We start from the raw sequence: 25,467 nt of genomic DNA, 5'->3' as shown, positions 1-25,467 counted from the left end.
CTTGGGGCCTGCCTGGGGCTGCACGGAGTAACCCAGGGGACTTCTGGGTGAGGAGACGGTATACGGGGCTTGGGGCCTGCCCGGGGCAGCACGGAGCGGCACAGGGGACTACAGGGTGAGGAGACGGTATACGGGGCTTCGGGCCTGCCCGGGGCAGCACGGAGCGGCACAGAGGACTAGAGGGTCAGGAGACGGTATACGGGGCTTCGGGCCTGCCCGGGGCAGCACGGAGCGGCACAGAGGACTAGAGGGTCAGGAGACGGTATACGGGGCTTGGGGCCTGCCCGGGGCAGCACGGAGCGGCACAGGGGACTAGAGGGTGAGGAGACGGTATACGGGGCTTGGGGCCTGCCCGGGGCAGCACGGAGCGGCACAGAGGACTAGAGGGTGAGGAGACGGTATACGGGGCTTGGGGCCTGCCCGGGGCAGCACGGAGCGGCACAGAGGACTACAGGGTCAGGAGACGGTATACGGGGCTTGGGGCCTGCCCGGGGCAGCACGGAGCGGCACAGAGGACTAGAGGGTCAGGAGACGGTATACGGGGCTTGGGGCCTGCCCGGGGCAGCACGGAGCGGCACAGGGGACTAGAGGGTGAGGAGACGGTATACGGGGCTTGGGGCCTGCCCGGGGCAGCACGGAGCGGCACAGGGGACTAGAGGGTCAGGAGACGGTATACGGGGCTTGGGGCCTGCCCGGGGCAGCACGGAGCGGCACAGGGGACTAGAGGGTGAGGAGACGGTATACGGGGCTTGGGGCCTGCCCGGGGCAGCACGGAGCGGCACAGAGGACTAGAGGGTCAGGAGACAGTATACGGGGCTTGGGGCCTGCCCGGGGCAGCACGGAGCGGCACAGGGGACTAGAGGGTCAGGAGACGGTATACGGGGCTTGGGGCCTGCCCGGGGCAGCACGGAGCGGCACAGGGGACTAGAGGGTCAGGAGACGGTATACGGGGTTTGGGGGCTGCACAGGCAGTTCTTCGGGGGCGCTATAGGGAGCTCTCCGGGACAACAGGTGCTGTCAGCACAGGGCTGCCCCAGGGACTATATCCGGCGGCCGGGGACGGCAGGGCCCCGCTCCCCCAGGCCCGCTGTCGGTCGTACCTGACACGAAGACCACGAAGACCGAGCTCTGTTCCTTAGCAGCGGCGATGGCGGCCGGGATGGTGCCGCGGAACCACAGCATGGTACCCCCTAGGCCCCCGCTCCCTGGACCTGGACTCCCAGCGGCCCACCCTCGCGATGCGCATGCGCCACAAAACCTGCAGCCTCGCTCTGAAACGGTGACTAACCGCTCCCAACTACCCCAGGGCGCGTGCGCTGCCTTCTGCGCCGGGCGGTGGTAGGGTAAACGTGGCTGTGATTCCCCTCTGCACATTCCTCTAGTCTCCTCCCGGTTGCGAGTGACACATAGCGCAGCGCGGGTGAGCCCGCGGCAGATTCACCACGTTGGGAAGGAGCCGCCCGGGCGCCGGCGAAAACTCCTGGGAACTTGGGAAGGGGAGGGAGGCGGGAGAGGCCAGCGCGGCTGGAGTGCTGCGCTCGGGGCCCAGCGCGGCGCGAGGAAAGAACGGTGGGTGGGCCAGGGCCTCGCGAGGCTTTGGGTGGGCTCCGCGCTCACAGGGGGAGGAACGGCCCTGTCCGGCCGCGCGGGGGCGACACACACACACACATAGCGGTGCCGGGCCTGGCCTTTCTCTGCAGCCTGCGGCCCCCCCCGCCCCGCCCCGCCCTCCTCATCGCCCCGTTCAGGGGAGGGGGTTCGTTGGGGCTGCTGGCCAGCTCGGGGAGGGGCCGGCTCCAGGGCTCTGCCCCGCGCGCAGCCCTCCTCGGCCTGGGGAGAAGACGGCAGGTGGCTCCGGCCACAGGCCCGAGGGGCCGGTGTTGTGTCATGAGGAGGTCGTCAGGGTCCCAGCCCCCACACGCGCCCCAGCCGTGGCCCCAGGGTGGGGCAAGCTGTCTGTACCGCCCAGGGTCATACGGGAAGTTTCACGTCTCCTCTTCGGAACGTTTTCACTGCGAACGGGGCTGGGAGCGAGAGGTGTTGACGCTGTTCACGGGGGGGTCTGTGTAATTCAGATTCTAAGTGCCCTGCACTCGGGGAACTTCTACCGTCGGTCTGTAAAATTCTGTATACCCCAACTGCACTCTCTCTCGGGGGTTTTTCATCTCCCCCCCCCCCCATTAGCAGACCTCCTAAAAATTTTCAAATCGAGGTACAGACCCCTTTCAAAATCGTAGACAGTCTGGAGCTGCCGAGGGTTGGCGAGCCACAGGTTGAAAACCATTGCGCCATACAATTAAAAATAAACTGACATTGAGCATGATATGCACCTTTCTTTGACTGAGAATACTTTTAGACAACTTTAGCCCAATTTTAGAGCACATATTACTATCAGCAACCTACAGCTTTTCCTATATAGGTCTCAGGTTTCCAGCACTGGTGTCATCTGACATTCAAACTCTCTTCAGAACTACAGAAACGCTTTGTTACTGTTGCATATGATTCTGGGGGGGCGCCCCAAGGTTCAAGCCTGGAAGACCGCATTAAGAGAACTGCTTTTAAAGGGAGTAATCAACTAAAATGAGTGTCTTCTGGGCCCCAATTGAGCACTTCCATGCTTTTTGGATATTTCTTGCAGCGAAGCAAGAACAGATCCCCAACCCAGGGAGCTTTAATAATAATCAAATAAGACCAGAAAAATCAAGGAGTTAGAAGGAGGATCAAAATAAGCCTTTAATTAATGAGAGACTAGTACCCCTCCATAATAAACCACAAATTTACAGAGCTAAGACCTAGAACTCAACTCCTACAGCTCCACCCACTTAGCTCTACTGCTTGAACTATAGAAGAACCATTATAACCTTTCTAGTTTTCACTCAGCTAGCAGGGGGTAAAATTCACACAAACATATAGATCAAAATTTTAAAAACTGACTAGCAATTTTGGGTGTCTAATATAAGAACTTAAAACAGCTTGATTTTCAGAAAGTGATGAAAATCAGACCCTTTAAAAAGGCTTCAAAAGCTGGGCAGTCAAAAATCAAGGCCATCAAAAATCACTACTCACTTTGAAAATCTTGCAAAAAGAAAATCTTGGTGATAATGCCTGATCTTACTCTACTGAAATCAATGGCAAAAACCTCCCATTGATGTCAGAGGGATTGGGCCAATGTTGGAATTACAATTATTTGTGCAGAGTATTACCACAACACTAATTTAACTTTTGTTCAATCCCAGTGCTGAATGGTATGGATACAATTGCTCTAAACATGTCTAAAAAACCTAAATAAATAATTTACTACATCCAAATAGTAACAAAACTTTTATAAGCATTTTATCAAGATGCTTACAAACTGGCTAAACCCAGGGGAGTTTAGACCCATAGTGTTTGGCCCCAACATGGTCAGGCAGGTATTAGCAATGAATCCTTTAAGAGTTTACATGGTTATACCTCTTAATAAACAAGTGGTGTCATTGCTAATTATCAGACCTTAGGTAAGGCTAAGATGAATCAGTTCCTTATATTTACTGTACCTTGTACCCAATTAACCATATTTTATTTCTATTACTTCAGGCCGAACTTTAAATAAGATAACACTGGTAATTTGAAGGGTCACTACAATTTAATCAGCTCTTCTCTTTCTCATGATCTCATTTTTATTGGTCACATGCTTTGGGCCTATTGTGCATGCAAAACCATAGTTCATCCAAATCTAATGTGGGTCTATAATCCTACAGCCCACAACTGCACTGAAAGCAATGACAGCAGGACTAGGTCCATAACTATCCAGAACAAAAACATTTTTTGCTTAATTGTGAAGGATTTCCTTCAGATATAACCAGCACATCAACTTTCCAGGAGATTTAACTGTGGGAACGTTGACAAGGTTGGCACAAGAACTGAAGGAGACTTAAGAAATAGACTAAAATGAAAATTTCAGATCAGGGTGATTTTTAATTACATGTAATGGAAAAGTGATTTGACCAATTTCCTTCAAACTTTATGTAAACTCCTCCTTGGTTTTAGGATGAAATGCAACTCTTTCCAGGCCAAACCGATTTTCTAAGCAAATATTATATTACAGCTAGCACTGGACTTTATATTGGAAATTAGTTGCAATCTTAATTATGAAGAGAGACTATCTCCTGTGCATAAGCCCACAAGACATATGGAGAACAAATCAAGCCTACAATCAAACACATTCCCACAAGATTAATTATAGCAAACAGCAGAATGCTCAAAACAATTTACATGGTAAATGTGACATTTTAAGGAATAACTGAGTACAGAAACATAACAATTCATTATTCCAGCTTGGGTACAGATGTTTGGTTTATAGGTTGGGTGAATAAGCATCCAATTTTATACCTCAAGCTCAATTAATGCTTTTCTCAGTTTGACAGAATTAACTTCCCATGTGCACACCAATGCCTGAGCCATGCTTTGAAACTTAATTTGCAGGCCTCCATGTTGTAGAAGCCCAGTGACACTGCTGAATGTCCTAAAGACCTGCAGAATGCTACATCCTGCAGCATCTGGGAGAGTAGGGTGTTGACCTTCCTCATTTGTGAAGCCTAGCCACAAATCACTAAGCAGGTCAGCTGCTCTTCCTATGCCTTACTTCTCTTTTCAATCTCTCTTCACAGTGGAAGTAAGTGGGGTTTGGATATCAAGACCACTTGGGCTCTCTCAGGTAATGTCAAGAAAACACACTTTCAGGGAAACAGGTTAGATACAAGTTAAATTTTATCTGGTCCTATTCTAAAGGCCATTTTTTATTGCAATGTGGGAAAACCTGCATATCCAGTTTGGTAAATACTTGGAGGCCATAAGCAGAATCTTCGAATATGCGGGCATGATCTTCCATCTAAATGAATCTGACCTCTTGTGGATAGTCACAGTATTAGCATGCAAGGGGTGGGATTTAAATTCTATTTGCTATTTTTTGGTGTGTATCTTGACTTGACACGATCAGTTTATGTTTTAATTTGTGATATAAAATCTATGTGGAAATGCTGCGAGGCTTTGTCCGGCACATTTATTCATTAGAAAAATACTGCGGAGAAACGGTAGCCTTTTTTTTTTTTTTTTTTAATAGACAAGGCTGTAACCAGCTTTCTATTTACTCTGCCACCTCTGTCCCCTGGCACCATCTCCCAGAGTCATAAAAGAAGTTCCTGTCTCCATCATATTCATAAACCCATCATCATATCCTCATTTAAATTCCCACTTAAAGCCTTCCTCTTCTATGATTACTTGTGATAGAAGCACATACCTATATCGAAAGATGAAAAGAACAGTGATTACATATAAATTATGTGTAATGCTGCAAGATTTGCTTTCTAAAGTATGCACCAAGTCTTAATTAAGCATATCATAGACAGGAGAGTAGATCTGGACAAAAGGTAATTTTTTTTGGTCTGGCTCTCATTAGGCAAGTTGTTAACTAAGTTCTGTTAAACTCTGTTCCCTAAATATGAGGAAAACTTGCAAAATGGCATAATATGGATTCACTTAGGTTTCAAGCAGTCCTATAATTTAAACAAATGCACTGGAAAAAGTTTTTGTAAACATTTATTTTCTTGAACTGAAAAAAGGCTTGCATCAGCACACATTGTACAGCCTTGCAAATTACACAGAAATTGAAAAAAGATTGTATGTGCAATGAAACTTCTGATGTCCAGTGATCCTCTGCAAATGATGAAAACATATTTAAATGACTTAAGAAGGGTCCAGCACTTATTTAACACAATTATCCTAGAGTGCAAAGAAAAAGATTTATACCAGTGGAAACACAAAGTGCAAACATTTTGTCATTTGGGGGAGATACCTTTTAGTGTCTTCACCCTTTTACTACAAACAAATTGGCTTCAATGAACATTCTTTGTAGTTTAGACATATTCATATTCCACTTTAATACTTATGCTAACCTGTTTGATTAGAAATGAGTTCAAGAATATAATTTATTTGTAATTATCTTTCACACTGAGTGAATCTTGAAAGAACTGTGTACGGAGTTTAGAAGTTATTGAAATTGCTTTATTTGAAAAAGAAACGGGAAGAGAAATATGTTAATTGGAGACTTGTGTGTAGTTGGCTAGAAAACAGTGTAAATTTCTTAATTATTCTCCCTTCCCTTACCCCATTCCACCCCAAGCCCTCTGCCCTAAAATGGATAGCTGTGTGCTGGCTGTGAAAAGGGATTACAAAATATAGATCTGAATATGGGTATTCATTATGAACAAAAGTTTGCTGTACAATAGAGATTTGGATCTGATACAAGAATTCAGAAATATAAAACATAACTATTATAAAAGTAAGGGGCATTTTAACAGCATTCCTCATAGAAAGCTGCCTCTCTATATCTTGTCAGAATGGATTCTTACAGTTGTGTGGGATTAACTTTATATCTATTTTTCTTCTTCTTCTTGCTGGATCACTGGGTTATTCTTCCAAGGCTATAATGTCATATGAGAACACATTCCAGGAGTCTCTATGAAGATAACAGAAACCCTGTAACATCAAGCCAATCAAGTAGAGAAGAGACGGACATGGAACTAATAAAGGCTGAATGTCCAACAATGTAGCTGCTACTGAGAACTAGCCCTTTCCAGAATATGAAACTCATAGTGCTTCTTGCTTGTTCTCAGCCTAAACTTGTTAGCTGAGTTACTTTGTTTCTTCAGTGCATTTTGGGCTGCTGACATTGTAGGGAACGTAGCTAGAACTGTATATGTGGAGGCCAAGTCACTAGGTTTGGAGGGTTCAGTGTTCACATTACTATCTCCACTGCCACAATAACGATGTTGGTGTTGCTGTTGTGTCTGTAGACACTGGGGATTCCTTAGCCACCGAATCTTGGCACCAACTTTAAAAAGTTCTCCAAATAGTTTTTCAGCTTCCATACGAGTTATTCCTTCTGGCAGTTCAGTAATTTCTAAGACTTTTCCAACAACTGAAACAAGAAATATGTAGAATTAAAACTGGTCATTACATTTCACAAGGATTCAATCTTACATAAAATAGTGAAGTTACATTAGATGTGAAAACTACATCAGATGTGAAATTAATTCTGTCAAACAAACATACATTCTGCTTCTACTATTTTTAAAAAGTCTTTATGGCACTGAACATCAAAACTATTCAAGTTCCAAGTGCGTTCAACTGGAGTTAAGCATGCAGGCTAAAAGGTAGTACCAGGCACTAAATAATAAGAGTTTATCTTACATGAACATTTAGTTTGCAGCAAGCTGGGGTGAGAGTCTATTCCATCCTGCTGCCCATAGGGACCCTGCTGATGCATACCTTACCGTTTCATAGTACGGTAGATCAAAATGCAGTAACTGTGCGCATCAGCAGGCTCCCTAAGAACAGTTAGTCTTAAATCCTCAGTTCTGACTTAAGGGCTTATCTGCATGAACTTGTAGTTAGCAGCAAGTTGTAGCGTGAATCCTTCCTGCACTAACACGTGGATGATCTATTAATGGGATAAAAAATACGGTTGCAATAAAAATGTGAGACAGTGAGAACCGTGACTTGCTTCACTCACAGCAATGTAAAACTTACAGGAAAACACAGCTTTGGCTATCTGCTCTCATGGCAGTGACTACCTAAGGAAAGCAGCCCAGCTCCCTTCTGTATTCACTGATCCACAAAGAGAGTTGGTGGTAATACACAAAACAATTCTTTGCCATCACAAAAAAATCATTTATCTGAGGATTTCAAAATGATTTACAAAAATTAAACCTCACAGTACCCATTTCACATATAGATAAACTGAGGAACTTAAATGATTTATTCAAGGTGTCACAGACAGAACTAAGTTCTATATATATTGTCAAAAAGCAAATAATGCCAGCTGGGGGAAGGAGGATGTTAGTTTCCCCCTTGTGCACCTGATCTTGTCCAGTCAGAAGGAACTCTCCCCCAAATCTCCTTTCAGGGCCTATCTAACAACCCAACAGAGAAATAGATTTTGAACAGTCAATGGAACACAGTCCTAGTCTTCTGGCCATGCCCTGCCCCATTTATTGGGTAGCACTTGTTGCCCGTGGTCTGCACAATGGAGAGAGGTTGTACCTTTGTTCCACCCATCATATTTATTGGCAACAAATGCAGTGTTCTGATTTGTCAGGAAAAAAAATATGTAAATCAGGAATGAATTTAGTTGATGTATTACATTCATAGTTCTGGTAAGCTAAGGGCAGTTATGGAAGAATTTTGTATTACATTAAACATGTAACTTACAAATATTTTGGTATTAACTTTTATATTAAATAATTTTACTTACTGTGTCTCCCTTGGTTTTCTTTTCCCTTCTCTTTTCTATGTTTTTCCCTATCTACTGTTTACTCTGGTTCTCTCTTCCTCTCTGTTTTCTTTTGAACAACAGTTCCTTCATTCCCTCCATTCCCATCTTTTCCTCTGTTTACCGTCTCCCTCTTTGCCCAGTTACTGTTTATTCTTACCTTCCTTTGATTCACACTTCACCTTCCTTCCCTTTTATACTCTTCATCCCTCCCTCTCCTACTTTATCTCACTCATTAATTGTACCAACTTTCATGCTTTGGAGCTCCATTTCCCTTTGGCACTTCTGCAGCTGCCCCAGACACTCCCATTCTGCTGCAAGTCTCACATACACACAATGCCACCACACAGACATCCATTTTTCTGCAAACTCCTCAGACAACCCCCTATGCTTCCAAACAGATATCCATTGACATTGCTGTACCCCCTACAAGCACCTTCCATACTGCTACACCTTCAAGAGATCCCATGTAATCAACTCCTACAGACACTCCCCCTCTCAACATCCGTGCACACTATTTTGCTGCACTCTACATGCAGATATTTTCCAGACATTAAACCCTTATAGACAGCCTTTGTCACTGTTGAAATCCCTATGACCCCAGACCACCTCCTCTCTGCTGGGACACCCCCGACTTTAACTACACAGATACACAACACCAACATAGGCAACTCCTACTCTCATGCATCCCATTAATGTCCAGTCCTCTCTGTCACGTATCCAATTCTGCATCAGATGTCACAGTCCCATTCCCCTACACAGGTTTGAATAATACAATAAATAAATTAGAATAATGCTTTCTCACTGCTTCAGTTTTTGATTCAACATTTCTCTCAGACTGCAGCATCACCCAACAATTACATACCTGGTTCCCCTGCACCAAGATCTGCTGAAGCGGCCTTCTTTGCTGGTTTCCTTCCTCTGCTTCCATGTCTGTGCCCAGGTTGACACTAAGCTCAGATAAACATCACATAGTTAGAATGATTACATTTGTAATATTAAAAGTTACATCTGAGTTACAAGTAACAAGGGTTACAAATTATGAACGATTGTCCCCGAGTGCTGTAGTTAGTGTGCTACACTATGATAGTACAGAAGAGGGCCAGATTTCTGGGTCCAGTGTCATTCCTGTAGCCTAGCACTATTGCACAAAACCATGTTCAGTCCCTGGTATGAGGGCAAATAGGAGGAAAAGGTGAAAGTAACATGTTAGCCAATACATATATATTAGGTGTAATATACACCATGATAATAGGTATTATTTGCATGGTTTTAATACAGTATAATGACAGTGGCAGATTAGCCAGTGGGCCAGTGGGGCCTGGGCTCAGGGACCCTGAAAATATGGGCACCCCCGCGCCCCAACCTGCCTGACCTCCCGGCTGGAGCACCAGGCAGGCGGGCAGAGCAAGCCCCCGCATCCCCACCTCACTCCCCAGCTGGAGTGCGGGGTAGGAGAAGCAAGCCCCCACAGCTCCACCTTGCTCCCTGGCTGGAGCGCCGGTCTGGCAGAGCAAGCCCCGGCGCCCTGACCCCATTTCTCCCGCAGCCCACAGGTTGAAAACTACTGTTCTATGGTAATGACAACCTTTTGCGGACCCCTTAGACATAGTCTGTGTATCCCCAGGGTCCACGGACCACAGGTTGAAAACCACTGCACTAGAATTTACAGCCCAAGTGGTACAGACTAACATGGTGTAGACATGCCCAGGAGTTGGCACTTGTTCATACCTGTTGGCCTGTTACATGTCCATGTAATAAAGGTGGAGGGTTATATTGCAGTGGCTGGCCGAGCAATGGGTATCTGGCATCTCCTGAAGATGAGAAAAATAGTCTTAATGCTTTTTCTTGGTTTAATATAAAACCTCTTTCTAAATGCTCTTAACAGTCTACACCACACAAATATGATATACAAAGTAGAATGAATGTATACAAGGAAATAATTGTAATGTGATTATTATCAGAAAAAATACAAGAGTTGGCATCTTAAGAAAGAAAAAGCACTTTAAGAATTCACCAGACAATGGTAAACTTGTGGGGAAATAATCGACTGAGCACAAACTATCAAGTTCAGAAGTCGCAGACTCAGGGCTCCTTATATTTAAAAAAATGTATTTTTAAAGGTTATAGAAAGCACTTATGTTCTTTGGTTTCTCTGCCATAGTCTCATCTAGATTCAAATCTCCTCAAAGAGTTTTAATAAGATTAAAATTCGTTGCAGTGTTTCAAATAGCATGTGCACAGCTCCACCCTGGCCCAATGCTACTCACATCTTGAAATTCCCATCCACTTGAGGGGTCTGTAAGGTGACTGAATAGAAATCTTTAAAGATTATGAAAAGGGACTAAGGAAGTTGAGACATGATTGACAATGAGTAATCTAACATTTATGTAAAAGTTAGCAAACACTTGTAATTTATTAGGGAACGTAGCCACTGTAGACAATATGTTCAAAAATAAATAAGATTTATTTCTGAAAAGGGAGGCAATAAAGAATTTAATTTTTCGGCCTGCAGACTATTTCCACATATCACACCCATTATTCTAAAATTCCAGAGCTGCATCTACCCTTCAGTTTCTGACAGGTAGCAGCAACTAATCAAATAAACTTTTTAGATACCTAATCAATTGTTATGTGCTATTCGCTGGCTCACTAATCTGGACTTGGTTATTTGAACACTGTGAATCAGCTGTCTTGCCATGAGACAGAAGAACAGTCATGTCTCTAATCAGTGAAAATGCCATACTCATTGCTCTTCCATTAAAATGATGGCAGCAGGTTCTGCTCATGGTCTTTTATAAGGAGTTTCTCTGAGAAAATATTAATTGTGTGAGCATGGCAGGACCAAAGGATAGAGATGGCAGGACTCTCTACTTTCTGGTCCATTGATGATAATGATGGGAGGTCACTACCTAACAGCTCTATATCAATTATTAGTAACATTACTGTGGTCATGTCTAGAGGGTCCTGTTTCACTGTTCTGGGCAGTGTACAAAACATAACTCTTTGATCTAAAAAGTAGTGGCTCAATCAGTGGATTAATCAATGGATTGAGGATAAAGAATGAACAGTCTGGTGAAAAGGCAGTTTATCTTATCCTACATTTCTACTTCTCCTTCCCATGTACCATGTCATGCCCACCTAGTGCAATGGGTAGGCATATAGGACTGACCAATCTTTTCTATCCCTAAAAATAACATCAGTTGTGACAGTATATTAAGGTTTGTGGTTTCAATATAACACTTTAAAGCAAATATATCCCAAATTTACAATTCCTTAGTGCTGAAAGTTATTTATGAAGAAGGAGCTGCATGGTTCTAAACCCCCTCATTACTAGCATGAAGTTCATGGCTTTTTTATTTTATTTGGGACAAAGGAGGGTATGGAAGCATAAAGTTATTTTTTAAAATAATTCAAGGAATACATTTTTTGAACACACTGGCAAAAACATTAAAAATCAATCACAATTCGCCCTCAAAACTGATGAAAATTGAAAAAACCTGGAATATTCATGTATTTTTTATATATATTTCAGTTAGCTAAGAATCTTACCTTGTCCAGGGACAAAAGATCTAGAAAATTGGGACACAATAGAAAGAGGTGTTAACGTGGGACGGAGGTTTTTCATGTTTGATAGTTGAACTGGTGCTGGTGATTGGGCTGGTGAGGTGGCAGGACTATTTAGTTGAGGACTGTGCTGTAACTAGAGTAAACATGACACAAAGATATTGGTCCCTGAGAAGTCTGTGATTTTAAATTTATTTACTTGACTATATCACATATTTACAATATTAAAATCCTGGACACAACAACATTAATATTACTATTTGACAAGCACTGGATTTATTTTGTTCCTCTCCAGAAATGAATTCTCTTTTTAAATACAAGGTTCATAATACAAATGATCTCAGAGAAAAAACCAAATCATACCTGTGTAGCACTGTCTAAAGTGCTAAACTCTGTGGATTTCTGTCCTCTTTGATGGTCACAATAATATTTATTTTGTTTCCATTGAGGAGGTGAATGGGTTCGAGGCTGAGGATTGTTGGGTATATTCAGCTGCATCATTACTACTCCTCCACCTGGTGGTGGAGCTACCGCTACAAAACAAAAAGTGGGAGGCTATTGTTAGAAATTACTTCATTATGCAACTCGTGCTTTATTTACTGAAAATTAGGAAAGTGACAAAAAACAGCTAGTGAGATAATAGGTTGCTGGTTTTTGAAAATACAGGGATTTGTCTTCTGTAGAATATTTTATTTCCACTACCAAATAAAATCCTTATAGATCACTTAAAAGGGAGATAGCAGGATTTGTAAAGATGAGTTGAGCTATTGACACTTTTAATATCATTATTCAAACATTTTCTAAGCAAATTGTTCTATCAAGCAGTAGTTGAAAATGCTCTAAATTTACCATGGTTTTATTTTCTGACCAATCATTAGAGAAATTGTTACTTGAAGACAGGTGAATATGTAAAGCAAAAAACCAAATTATTAAAAATTGAAGTCTAAGCCAGTGTCAAGGAATGCTGTACATTAGGCAAAAGTAGCTGGATAAAAATAAAAACAGTCCTTATGCTTCATGGCAATTAGCAACGATATGCTCAGTGTCTTCTTTTTAAGAAAAGTCACCAGTAAAAAAACAAGCATAATATTTAACTCTTATATAGTGCTTTGCATCAGAGGAAGCTGGATTAATCCCTAACACTCAAGTGAGGCTAACATCCTCATTTACAGATAGGCCGGTGAAAATGAGCGAGTGAGTGAGGGTGGGGGAGAGGAAGCGACAAAGGGGGGGGAATGGAGGGACCTCAGGGAAGGGGCAAGGGTGGTCGGTTTAGTGCGATTAGAAAGTTGGCAACCCTAGAATAAGGCAAATGGTTTCATGTAAGAATTTATTTTAATTGTCCATCTTTATAAAGAGCCATAGAGACCACAATCCACACATTTTACCACAAACTGCTTTTATTTGATTGGTGTTACTGTGTATTTTGGAAGACGCATTTTTAAATTGGGAAGCTACTAAAAAAAGTTGCTTATTGTTTCCACTTCACTACGCAACAGATCAGTTAACTCTCACAAAATGCCCAATGGTTTGGCCACATTTCTAAACAAATAATTAATTGCAGGGTTTTATGGTGAGGTCTCATATTACTAAGACTACATTATTTTTTACAAAATATACTATGCTATGAAATGTTTACTAGTACTCTACATGAAGTTCTATAAATGATTAACACTAAACATCAAAATAAATGAAGTAAAAATAATATTTTGCACATCTAAATTTTCTTCCAGCCTCAGCTCAAAAAGCACTTTACAATGTCAGGGAAGTAGTATCCACATTTTAAAAATGAGGAAACTAAGTCACAGAGTGGTTTGTGACTTGACCAAGGCCACTAAGGGAGTCAAATGACAATATAGGGAATAGAACGTAGAACCGTTGATTTAGTGCTGTTGCTGTAACCTCCAGACCATGCAGCAACAAATATCATATGTATATCATAATGTACATAATATAAATATGCAACTATATATATAGGGAGAATATATGATGGGAGTACTTGTGGCACTTTAGAGACTAACAAATTTATTAATGCATAAGCTTTCGTGAGCTATAGCCCACTTCATCGGATACATAGAATGGAACATATAGTAAGAAGATATATATATATACACACACATACAGAGAAGGTGGAAGTTGCCATACAAACTGTAAGAGGCTAATTAAGCCTCTAAGGTGCCACAAGTACTCCTGTTTTTTTGCAGATACAGACTAACATGGCTGCTACTCTGAAACCTATATGATGGGACTCTATAAAGATTTTATTGGGCATGGTTGTCATGGAAGCATAATTTTGAAGTGGCAAAGGCATAAATGAAGACTGCATTTCATCCTGAAAGTTTGCCAGTTAAACCTCTGAATTACAGATCATGACATATGCAGTGCCTATATGTCACATATTTTACTGGGATTATTTTTGTAACTCTCCATCTGTTCAGACAGACTCCCTTAGCACTAGGAGTCCAACTGCTGAGACTCAGACTGAGAAAAATTTTTTTTTTTTATAAAACCTCTAAAAGTTACCTAACACAGCTTCTCTAAACATAAAAGTTTCACTACCTAAAAATGCTTCTCTAACACAAGAAGTGACTCTGTGCTCCCTGTAAGTACTCAGTTCCATTTTCTGACAAAAACAAAATCAAAAGCATTTGTTTCTTTCTACTCCTGTCAATCCTGTAGAGCCTATACAGTCAAGAGAAGAAGCGCTGATTTTTATTACACTAAGCTTAATATTAGAAAGGGGTATAAAAATTATCCAACAAACTTCTCATATGAAACAGTTTATAGGGCAATGGCTCTCAAAGAGAGGAGTGTGAGCAACTGGTCTGTTCATAGGACTAATATTTATATGAGATATTTCTAATCTCAGTTCTAAACTTGTCTACAATAGAACCTCAGAGTTATGAACACCAGAGTTACCAACTGACTGGTCAACCACGCACCTCATTTGGAGCTGGAAGTACGCAGTCAGACAGCAGCAGAACCACCCTACAACTATAATACAGTACTGTGTTAAACGTGAACTACTAAAAAAAAATAAAGCGAAACTTTAAAAAAGATTTGATAAGGTAAGGAAACTGTGTTTCATTTAAATTAAGATGGTTTAAAGCAGCATTTTTCTTCTGCAGAGTAAAGTTTCAAAGCTATATTAAGTCAACGTTCAGTTGTAAACTTTAACTCAAAACAATTATCAAAAAAACCCCTATGACAGCTATCCAACGCAAAATCAAGAAGTTAAAGCTTCTACAGCACGCCATAACCCACTGAACACCTTTGGAAGAAACCGGAGTACCAGGACCACCATACGGATACTAAACAACACTCCAATATCATCAATTTATCATCAAGACTACCCCTAACTGGATCTGAATTATCTGTACTCTCCATGGGACTGAACTTCTGCATCTATCACAAAACCTGATATCATACTAACTTATGAAGAACTAGAAAAGACTTCTTTCACTGTCTCTACCTCAACAAATTATTTTGCAACAATCATGACAACCCACAACTGCCAGCCCCTACCAATTCATAGGAAAAATGAATCATCTGACTGGACACCCCAAAACCGACGAAACCACACATTTGATCATTACATCAACAGCTTCAGGAAAAAAATTGTCTGTGAAATCCTTAAACATATCACAATCTCTCCACCGCTAAGAGGACAGCTATACAGTCCCTGAAATCCAACCACCAGATAGTGATCAAACCAACAGAAAAGGTGGTGCCATCATCGTCTTCAACTGTGATGACTACGTTAATAAGGCCAACCAAAAACTCTGACACCACTATAAAGATGACTCCACAGCACAATTCACCAAAGAATTTAAGAATAACCTCTAATCCTTCCCCGAACACCTCGAAAAGAAACTCTGCATCCTCATCCCCCATGAACCCACCCCAAAGACCATCTACATGCTTCCCAAGATACACAAACAAGGGAACCCAGGTAGACCTATCCCATCTGGCCATGGCACTCTTACTGAAGGCATATCAGGATTCATCACCACACAAAGGACCAGGTTCCTCCAGGACAAAACCTACTTCCTCCAGAAACTCTGCTACATCAACAATCTCCTTCAGAACACCATCCTTGATGTCACCCCCTCCACCCCGATACAGCAACAACACTCACATATCTACCCCAAATACACTGCTTCAATAGAGGGGAAAAAAAACCTGACAGCACACCCTTAGTTGTCACACTGGACACCATATGGGGTATCATCAAACAATTACAACTCCATACTTGATGGTGACCACGTCCTCAAGGAAATCTTTCCTGAACTCCATCTTCTGGTCTTTGTACCCACCAAGCTCATCAGAAGCAAGCTCTTCACAGACTGAGACACACCAATTCAAAGCTGCACCAGACTCTGCCAGAAAAACAGATGCAAAACCTGCAGACATATCTGCACTACTGTGATCATAAATACCCCCATAACACACCTTTCAAAACTCATGGGTCCCACTAGGCCCACCCCAACATGTGGTGTACCTCATCCAGTGCATTATATACCCAAAAAACTAAGTAGGTGACACCAGGCAATCACACAGAGACATTATAAAAAGACAAACACCATGAGTAAGGTGTTACTTCAATAGCGGGATGATTGTCAAAAAAAGTTGTGGCGGAGTTGCAGACAAGCCATGGAAAATCGCAGGAAAGTAATAATCGACATTATTATTTGCAGTAATAAGGTCCATTATTACTTTTCCGTGATTTTCTGCTGTTGGCTGTCCAGGGTGGAGAGCAGGAGCCTGGGGCTGACAGCAGGGGCTCCCGCTGTTGGCCACCTGGAGCTGAGCGCGGGAGCCCAGGGCTGACAGCAGACGTCCGGGGCTGACAGTGGGGGTCCCGCTGTTGGCTGTCTGGGTCTAAGAGCAGGGGCTCCTGCTGTCAAAACTGCAGTGGAAGTAGAATATTGCGGGATCTGCAATTTCTCCAACATTGCAAACTAAGCAGGGCCTTACCCATGAGTGAACATGTTTCACAAAATGATCACTCCATACATGATCTCTCACCTTCAAAGGAAATCTGCACAACACCTTCAAAAGACAAGCCGAGAGCTTAAAATCATACCTCTAACTAGGCAATAAAAATCATGGACTTAATGAAGACAGTGGATTTATGGCTTATTACAACAATCTGCAACCCACTAGCCCCCCTTTTTTGTCCTATGACTGGCCACTTAACTTTGAATGGTCTCTTACAACATGTGTTAACTACTTATGCTAAACAATCTGTTCCAACTTGTATTCAGCTGTGACACTGAGTACCTTTCCCAGACCTGAAGAAGTGCTCTGTATAAGATTAAAAGCCCATCTTTTTCACCAACAAAAATTGGTCTAATAAAAAAAAATATATATCCTCACCCACCTTGTCTCTAATATTCTGGGGACCAATATGGCTACAACAACGCAAACTAAGGTTTGTAAAACACTTTGTATGTGAAAAGCTCCATACGACTGCTACTATTATTATTATAATAATCAATCAGATTTATTTATTTATTTCAGTACATGCACAAACACACCATTTTATTCTGAAATGTGGTTTAAGCTAGCTAGGTGATTCTGCCAAATCATGTTCTCATCTGGAGAAAATTGCCCCCAATAAAGCCACTGAAATTAGCCATTGTTTTGTCTGGAGTTTCATTTTTTAAAGTTTATAATTATATCAGTGGAGGGAAGGTCCGTGGGGGATAAAGGAAACAATGAGTATACTTCATCCAGACACAATTGATAACCTGACTAACTATTACAATTTGATAACTTACTATACTTCTTTGGACAGAATGGTTGTTATAAACTAGGAAAGTAAAAACAATGAATAAGCTTACCATATACAAATCTGGGAGGAGTTAGTTCCCCGTGACCTCTAGTTGAACAAATTACTGTCCCCCTGCCCATAGCTTGAAGAATGCCTACTATTTCCACACCTCTCCCCCAGCATGACTTCTCCATTGTTGTTCCTGGTTCAACTAATGAAGTCTAGAATCTGTCTCCTGAGCACAGGAGCTAAGTACACTGCTGCCATGATGTACCCAGCCTCTGCTGGATCAGGTGCAAAATGAAGTCTCAAACTTAGATGTCCCAATTCTAGACTATATGGCCAGCTGGAAGGAGATACAATCATGTTTACAGATTGACAACCATCCCTATTGAATAACTCTAGGGAGATCCACCAATAATTTAAATTTTATTCCTTTTTAAAACATACGTGGAACCCCAGCCTATATAAAACCATAGGAACCAACAAGATTTAGGGAAGTGAATTTGAGCAGAAGTTGCACAAAAGTTCCAAGTTTCAGAGTAGCAGCTGTGTTAGTCTGTATCCGTAAAAAGAAAAGGAGTACTTGTGGCACCTTAGAGACTAACAAAAATATTAGAGCATAAGCTTTCGTGAGCTACAGTTCACTTCATCGGATGTATACAGTAGAAAATATAGTCGGGAGATTTTATATACACAAAGAACATGAAACAATGGGTGTTATCACACAGATTGTAACAAGAGTGATCAGGAAAGGTGAGCTACTACCAGCAGGAGAGCAGGGCAGGGGGAACCTTTTGTAGTGATAATCAAGGTGGGCCATTTCCACCAGTTTATAAGAATATCTAGTCAGGGGACACCATCATAGGGCCTAATCACATCAGCCACACTATCAGAGGCTCGTTCACCTGCACATCTACCAATGTGATATATGCCATCATGTGCCAGCAATGCCCCTCTGCCATGTATATTGACCAAACTGGACAGTCTCTACGTAAAAGAATAAATGGACACAAATCAGATGTCAAGAATTATAACAGTCAAAAACCAGTCGGAGAACACTTCAGTCTCTTTGGTCACTCGATTACAGACCTAAAAGTGGCAATTCTTCAACAAAAAAACTTCAAAAAGAGACTCCAACGAGAGACTGCTGAATTGGAATTAATTTGCAAACTGGATACAATTAACTTAGGCTTGAATAAAGACTGGGAGTGGATGTGTCATTACACAAAGTAAAACTATTTCCCCTTGTTTACAAGAACAGTAGGAGGGGAAATAAACTGCTGGAAATGGCCCACCTTGATTATCACTACAAAAGGTCCCCCTCCCCCCCCACTCTCCTGCTGGTAATAGCTCACCTTTCCTGATCACTCTTGTTACAGTCTGTATGGTAACACCCATTGTTTCATGTTCTCTGTGTATATAAAAATCTCCCGACTATATTTTCCACTGTATGCATCCGATGACGTGAGCTGTAGCTCACGAAAGCTTATGCTCTAATACATTTGTTAGTCTCTAAGGTGCCACAAGTCCTCCTTTTCTTTTCTTTTTTTTTTAAAGTTCCAAACTGTAACACGTATAATTACTATGATGTATTGCAAGTTATAAATAGTAAGGGAGAAATATTTCAGTAAACTCCCTTGTCTTTCAAAAATGATCTCTTCATTAATAATTTAATTTGTGTTTTCAATTTTCTCCTGTCAACTCTCAACCACATATACAAGCATGGCATACTGAAATATGTCATTACATTTTAGAGAAAAACTGTTAATAAGTTTCCATAACATGAGGCAAACAAAAGTGAGAAATCAGATTAAATCCCCAGTATAACTTAGTGACATCAGCTGCTGGTTTTAAAATATATCTATAAAGTTAATGCATGGGTTAATTCTAAATTGCCCCCTTTCAGCCGCATTTATCAAAATACACAGCATAATAACAACTAGAACTTTTTCTTAGTCATTCAGAAAATGTAGTTCTGTTTACTTCATCAACCACCAAAGTTATATTCCCATACCTGTACACTGTTGTCCTTGAAGCTGCTGTGAGTTGCACGGGGAAGATGTTCTAGGAAACTGCATTGGCTCTGATCCTGGAGGCTGCAAATATCCTACTGATGAACTGCAGTAAAAAATACGAAGGTGACATAAATGAGAATTAAAAAGTATTATATATATATATACACACATACACACACACAATATTTCAACCATGGCTTTTGAATTAGTTGACAGCTTTTGAATTAGTTGACAACACATGCTACATACAGGTAAATGGAATTTTTATACCAATTCCTGAAAGAAAAGAGAATGCTTTTTTTTTTAATAATATGCATTATCTGCTTTTCTCTGAAAACAGAGACTAAAAAAGAAATTTCAGGACTCTTCACACCTCATGACTTATGCCTGGTCTACACTAGAAAGTTGTATCACTTTGACTATACTGGTATAGTTAAAGTAGCATAAGCTCCAAGTGGGGATGAAGTGATATGAGTATGAAGATGCTTTATTTTGGTATTCCCTTCCAGGAAAGGGAAGAAACTTTACTGGTGATAAGGTAACTTTACACCAGTGTAACTGTGTCTACACTAGGGGTTGTACTATATAATTATTTCTGTAAAAAGAGAAATTAGATATAATTTAAAAATGTAATTATTTCCTGTAAAAACAGCCTCATCCCCAACAGGTTTAGCTGTACAAGAACGGTGTGTGGACCAGGACTTAGAGAACAGCAGTCTACATCTTTTCATGTCTGTGCTCTGAAAGATATTGTTAATTTTAAGAATAATTTTAGAAACTGTTAGTGACACAAAACCTATCTACAAGCAAGAAAGCTCAAATACAAAAATGTGTGCATCAAACAGGTCCTCCAGGAAAGTTTTCAGACTCCTGGGTCCAAAGATTACAATGTCCATTAGTAAATGTAAACGAGAATAAATGTAGAGGACAGGAAGACATAATCCATCAACATTTTGGCCATAAATAATTTGCTGACTTCGATGAGTGCAGAAACAATGAAGATGGTGATAGCTTTTGGCATGAATAATTATTATAAAGTATACAAGTAAAATAGATGGACAGAAGCCCATATAGGATGGACATTGTGGATCTCTCTCTTCTCCATGTTCATTTTCACTTTGTTTAATACCCTGCCTCACAGTTTAATTCTAGGCACCCCCAAATTCTCCTATCAAGGCCTCCACAAGGTGAAAAAGGGCCACCATCTTCGCTGAGGGTACCCTGAAGCTTTAGTCCCATTGACAGTAGTGGGGGAATCAGAGATGGACTAAAATTTGAAAGAGAGAAGGCTGAAGTCAGAAATTCATGAAATCCCTTTAAAAATATTGAGAGACTTGCAACAAAGTTATATGAGTTGGGAGCACTGAGAGTAAAGAGCCACAGAATTGGGCCTTAAAGTTGCTTACAAATTTAAGAGGCTTTTCTTGTATCCCTTGCATAACCACGCTTTTATTTTGGCTTCAAAAGGAGCATTGGCTGTGCACGGAATGCAAGGTTAGACTGAAGGCCAGGGAGCAGAACAGGGAATTGCATGCTGGCTCAAAGCGAGACAGCCAGAGCAGGCTGAAGGCAGGAGATCAATGGAGAAGCCTACTCGCTGACTTCTCAGGGCCAGAGAGCTGGACTCACAGGAATCCTGAGAGAGCCACTGACTTTGAGGACTCAAATCTTTATTATTGTCCTTTCCCAAAAATCACTTCTGTGACAAACCTAGTGACTAAAGAAATCTCTCCAAAATGTTAAGTGTCATGGCAAAAAGGAATTAATGCATTTCCTGGGGCTTGGTGTAAAAACAGTGTTCACTGAACAAGTGGCTCTCAACCTTTCCAGACTACAGTACCCCTTTCCGCAGTCTGATTTGTCTTGCGTACCCCCAACTTTCACCTCACTTAAAATCTACTTGCTTACAAAGTCAGACATAAAAATACAAAAGTGTCACAGCACACTATTACTGAAAATAATGACCATGAGTTGGTTGAGTTCAGGATCCTGACGCAGGGAAGAAAGGTAAGCAGCAGGATACGGACCCTGGACTTCAGGAAAGCAGACTTCGACTCCCTCAGGGAACGGATGGCCAGGATCCCCTGGGGGACTAACTTGAAGGGGAAAGGAGTCCAGGAGAGCTGGCTGTATTTCAAGGAATCCCTGTTGAGGTTACAGGGACAAACCATCCCGATGAGTCGAAAGAATAGTAAATATGGCAGGCGACCAGCTTGGCTTAATGGTGAAATCCTAGCGGATCTTAAACATAAAAAAGAAGCATACAAGAAGTGGAAGGTTGGACATATGACCAGGGAAGAGTATAAAAATATTGCTCGGGCATGTAGGAATGATATCAGGAGGGCCAAATCGCACCTGGAGCTGCAGCTAGCCAGAGATGTCAAGAGTAACAAGAAGGGTTTCTTCAGGTATGTTGGCAACAAGAAGAAAGCCAAGGAAAGTGTGGGCCCCTTACTGAATGAGGGAGGCAACCTAGTGACAGAGGATGTGGAAAAAGCTAATGTACTCAATGCTTTTTTTGCCTCTGTTTTCACTAACAAGGTCAGCTCCCAGACTGCTGCGCTGGGCATCGCAAAATGGGGAAGAGATGGCCAGCCCTCTGTGGAGATAGAGGTGGTTAGGGACTATTTAGAAAAGCTGGACGTGCACAAGTCCATGGGGCCGGACGAGTTGCATCCGAGAGTGCTGAAGGAATTGGCGGCTGTGATTGCAGAGCCATTGGCCATTATCTTTGAAAACTCGTGGCAAACGGGGGAAGTCCCGGATGACTGGAAAAAGGCTAATGTAGTGCCAATCTTTAAAAAAGGGAAGAAGGAGGATCCTGGGAACTACAGGCCAGTCAGCCTCACCTCAGTCCCTGGAAAAATCATGGAGCAGGTCCTCAAAGAATCAATCCTGAAGCACTTGCATGAGAGGAAAGTGATCAGGAACAGCCAGCATGGATTCACCAAGGGAAGGTCATGCCTGACTAATCTAATCGCCTTTTATGATGAGATTACTGGTTCTGTGGATGAAGGGAAAGCAGTGGATGTATTGTTTCTTGACTTTAGCAAAGCTTTTGACACGGTCTCCCATAGTATTCTTGTCAGCAAGTTAAGGAAGTATGGGCTGGATGAATGCACTATAAGGTGGGTAGAAAGCTGGCTAGATTGTCGGGCTCAACGGGTAGTGATCAATGGCTCCATGTCTAGTTGGCAGCCGGTATCAAGTGGAGTGACCCAAGGGTCGGTCCTGGGGCCGGTTTTGTTCAATATCTTCATAAATGATCTGGAGGATGGTGTGGATTGCACTCTCAGCAAATTTGCGGATGATACTAAACTGGGAGGAGTGGTAGATACGCTGGAGGGGAGGGATAGGATACAGAAGGACCTAGACAAATTGGAGGATTGGGCCAAAAGAAATCTGATGAGGTTCAATAAGGATAAGTGCAGGGTCCTGCACTTAGGACGGAAGAACCCAATGCACAGCTACAGACTAGGGACCGAATGGCTAGGCAGCAGTTCTGCGGAAAAGGACCTAGGGGTGACAGTGGACGAGAAGCTGGATATGAGTCAGCAGTGTGCCCTTGTTGCCAAGAAGGCCAATGGCATTTTGGGATGTATAAGTAGGGGCATAGCGAGCAGATCGAGGGACGTGATCGTTCCCCTCTATTCGACATTGGTGAGGCCTCATCTGGAGTACTGTGTCCAGTTTTGGGCCCCACACTTCAAGAAGGATGTGGATAAATTGGAGAGAGTCCAGCGAAGGGCAACAAAAATGATTAGGGGTCTGGAACACATGAGTTATGAGAGGCTGAGGGAGCTGGGATTGTTTAGCCTGCAGAAGAGAAGAATGAGGGGGGATTTGATAGCTGCTTTCAACTACCTGAAAGGGGGTTCCAAAGAGGATGGCTCTAGATTGTTCTCAATGGTAGCAGATGACAGAACGAGGAGTAATGGTCTCAAGTTGCAGTGGGGGAGGTTTAGATTGGATATTAGGAAAAATTTTTTCACTAAGAGGGTGGTGGAAACTCTGGAATGCGTTACCTAGGGAGGTGGTAGAATCTCCTTCCTTAGAGGTTTTTAAGGTCAGGCTTGACAAAGCCCTGGCTGGGATGATTTAACTGAGAATTAGTCCTGCTTTGATCGGGGGTTGGACTAGATGACCTTCTGGGGTCCCTTCCAACCCTGATATTCTATGATTCTATGAAAAATTTGTTTACTTTCTCATTTTTACCATATAATTATAAAATAAATGAATTGGATATAAATATTGTACTTAAATTTCAGTGTATAGTATATAGAGCAGTATAAACAAGTCACTGTCAGTATGAACTTTTAGTTTATACTGACTTCACTTGAGCTTTTTATGTAGCCTGTTGTAAAACAAGGCAAATATCTAATTGAGTTGATGTACCCCATGGAAGACCTCTGCATACCCCCAGTGGTACGCATACCCCGGTTGAAAACCACTACCCAGAATGATTCAGCAAATACTCAAACTAGAAATTCTGTTACAATAAGCTACTTCCAGAAGTAACCTGAGAATCTTTTTGTTTTGATTTGTGTTCTACCTACCTTGCATGAATAAGAATTAGTAGTGGAAGCAAAAGTGGATGGAAACCTGGGAGGCAGTGACTGTGAGATGGTTGTGTTCCGGATTCTGACATAAGGAAGAAAGGAGAGCAGCAGAATACGGACCCTGGACTTCAGAAAAGCAGACTTTGACTCCCTTGGGGAACTGATGGGCAAGATCCCCTGGAAGAATAACATGAATGGGAAAGGAGTCCAGGAGAGCTGGCTGTATTTTAAAGAATCCTTATTGAGAGTGCAGGAACAAACCATCCCGCTGGGTAGAAAGAATAGTAAATATGGCAGGCAACCAGGCTCTGTGGATGAGGGGAAAGCAGTGGACATGTTATTGCTTGACTTTAGGCAAAGCTTTTGATACAGTCTCCCACAGTATTCTTGCCAGCAAGTTAAAGAAGTATGGGCTGGATGGACTATAAGGTGGATAGAAAGCTGACTAGATCATCTGGCTCAACGGGTAGTGATCAAAGGCTCCATGTCTAGTTGGCAGCCGGTATCAAACACAGTGCTCCAAGGGTCGGTCCTGGGGCTGGTTTTGTTCAATATCTTCATTAACGATCTGGAGGATGGCGTGGATTGCACCCTCAGCAAGTTTGAAGATGACACTAAATTGGGAGGAGAGGTAGATACGCTGGAGGGTAGGGACAGGATACAGAGGGCCCTAGACAAATTAGAGGATTGGGCCAAAAGAAATCTGTTGAGGTTCAACAAGGACAAGTGCAGAGTCCTGGCACTTAGGACGGAAGAATCTCATGCACTACTACAGACTAGGGACTAAGCGGCTAGGCAGCAGTTCTGCAGAAAAGGACCTAGGGATTACCATGGACGAGAAGCTGGATATGAGTCAACTGTGTGCCCTTGTTGCCAAGGAGGCTAATGGCATTTTAGGCTATATAAGTAGGAGCACTGCCCGCAGATAGAGGGATGTGATCACTCCCATTTATTCGGCATTGGTGAGGCCTCATCTGGAGTACTGGGTCCAGTTTTAGGCCCCACACTACAAGAAGGATGTGGAAAATTGAAAAGAGTCCAGAGGAGGGCAATAAAAATGATTAGGGGACTGGAACACATGATTTATGAGGAGAGGCTGAGGGAACTGGGATTATTTATTCTGCAGAAGAGAAGAATGAGGGGGGATTTGATGGCTGCTTTCAACTCCCTGAAAGGGGATTCCAAAGAGGATGGATCCAGACTGTTCTCAGTGGTACCAGAACAAGGAGTAATGGTCTC

General features: G+C 42.3%; 2 protein-coding genes and 1 long non-coding RNA gene across 12 annotated transcripts in view; 1 reads left to right on the top strand and 2 right to left on the bottom strand.

The window, feature by feature from the left end:
- Nucleotides 1-1,272, bottom strand: part of UBXN4 (UBX domain protein 4) — a 33,599-nt gene extending 32,327 nt beyond the window's left edge. The window contains exon 1 of the mRNA XM_048870376.2: nt 1,101-1,272. Within this exon, the coding sequence (XP_048726333.1) occupies nt 1,101-1,182 (82 nt within the window). The 5' untranslated portion in view covers nt 1,183-1,272. The remainder of the gene's footprint in view (nt 1-1,100) is intronic.
- Nucleotides 1,273-1,331: 59 nt separating this feature from the next.
- Nucleotides 1,332-6,545, top strand: LOC142068526 (uncharacterized). Of its 2 annotated transcripts, none has more exons than XR_012664341.1 (3): nt 1,332-1,569; nt 4,462-4,596; nt 6,458-6,545. It is a non-coding gene; the product is annotated as an uncharacterized LOC142068526 (long non-coding RNA). The 2 variants fall into 2 exon arrangements; XR_012664340.1 differs by lacking the exon at nt 4,462-4,596 and adding an exon at nt 4,647-4,693 and having other exon boundaries at nt 6,458-6,543.
- R3HDM1 (R3H domain containing 1) overlaps nt 5,558-25,467 on the bottom strand; it is a 169,366-nt gene continuing 149,456 nt past the window's right edge. For all 9 annotated transcript variants that reach the window (XM_075117800.1, XM_075117801.1, XM_075117793.1 and 6 more), the window contains 6 exons: nt 19,669-19,772; nt 12,239-12,408; nt 11,861-12,011; nt 10,040-10,122; nt 9,174-9,258; nt 5,558-6,955 (listed from right to left, as the gene is read on the bottom strand). In XM_075117800.1, the coding sequence (XP_074973901.1) occupies nt 6,591-6,955; nt 9,174-9,258; nt 10,040-10,122; nt 11,861-12,011; nt 12,239-12,408; nt 19,669-19,772 (958 nt within the window). In that variant the 3' untranslated portion in view covers nt 5,558-6,590. The remainder of the gene's footprint in view (nt 6,956-9,173; nt 9,259-10,039; nt 10,123-11,860; nt 12,012-12,238; nt 12,409-19,668; nt 19,773-25,467) is intronic.

This window comes from Caretta caretta, chromosome 11 (assembly GCF_965140235.1).
Source record: "Caretta caretta isolate rCarCar2 chromosome 11, rCarCar1.hap1, whole genome shotgun sequence".
Classification (NCBI taxonomy): domain Eukaryota; kingdom Metazoa; phylum Chordata; order Testudines; family Cheloniidae; genus Caretta; species Caretta caretta.
This window is presented reverse-complemented; position numbering and strand designations above follow the sequence as displayed.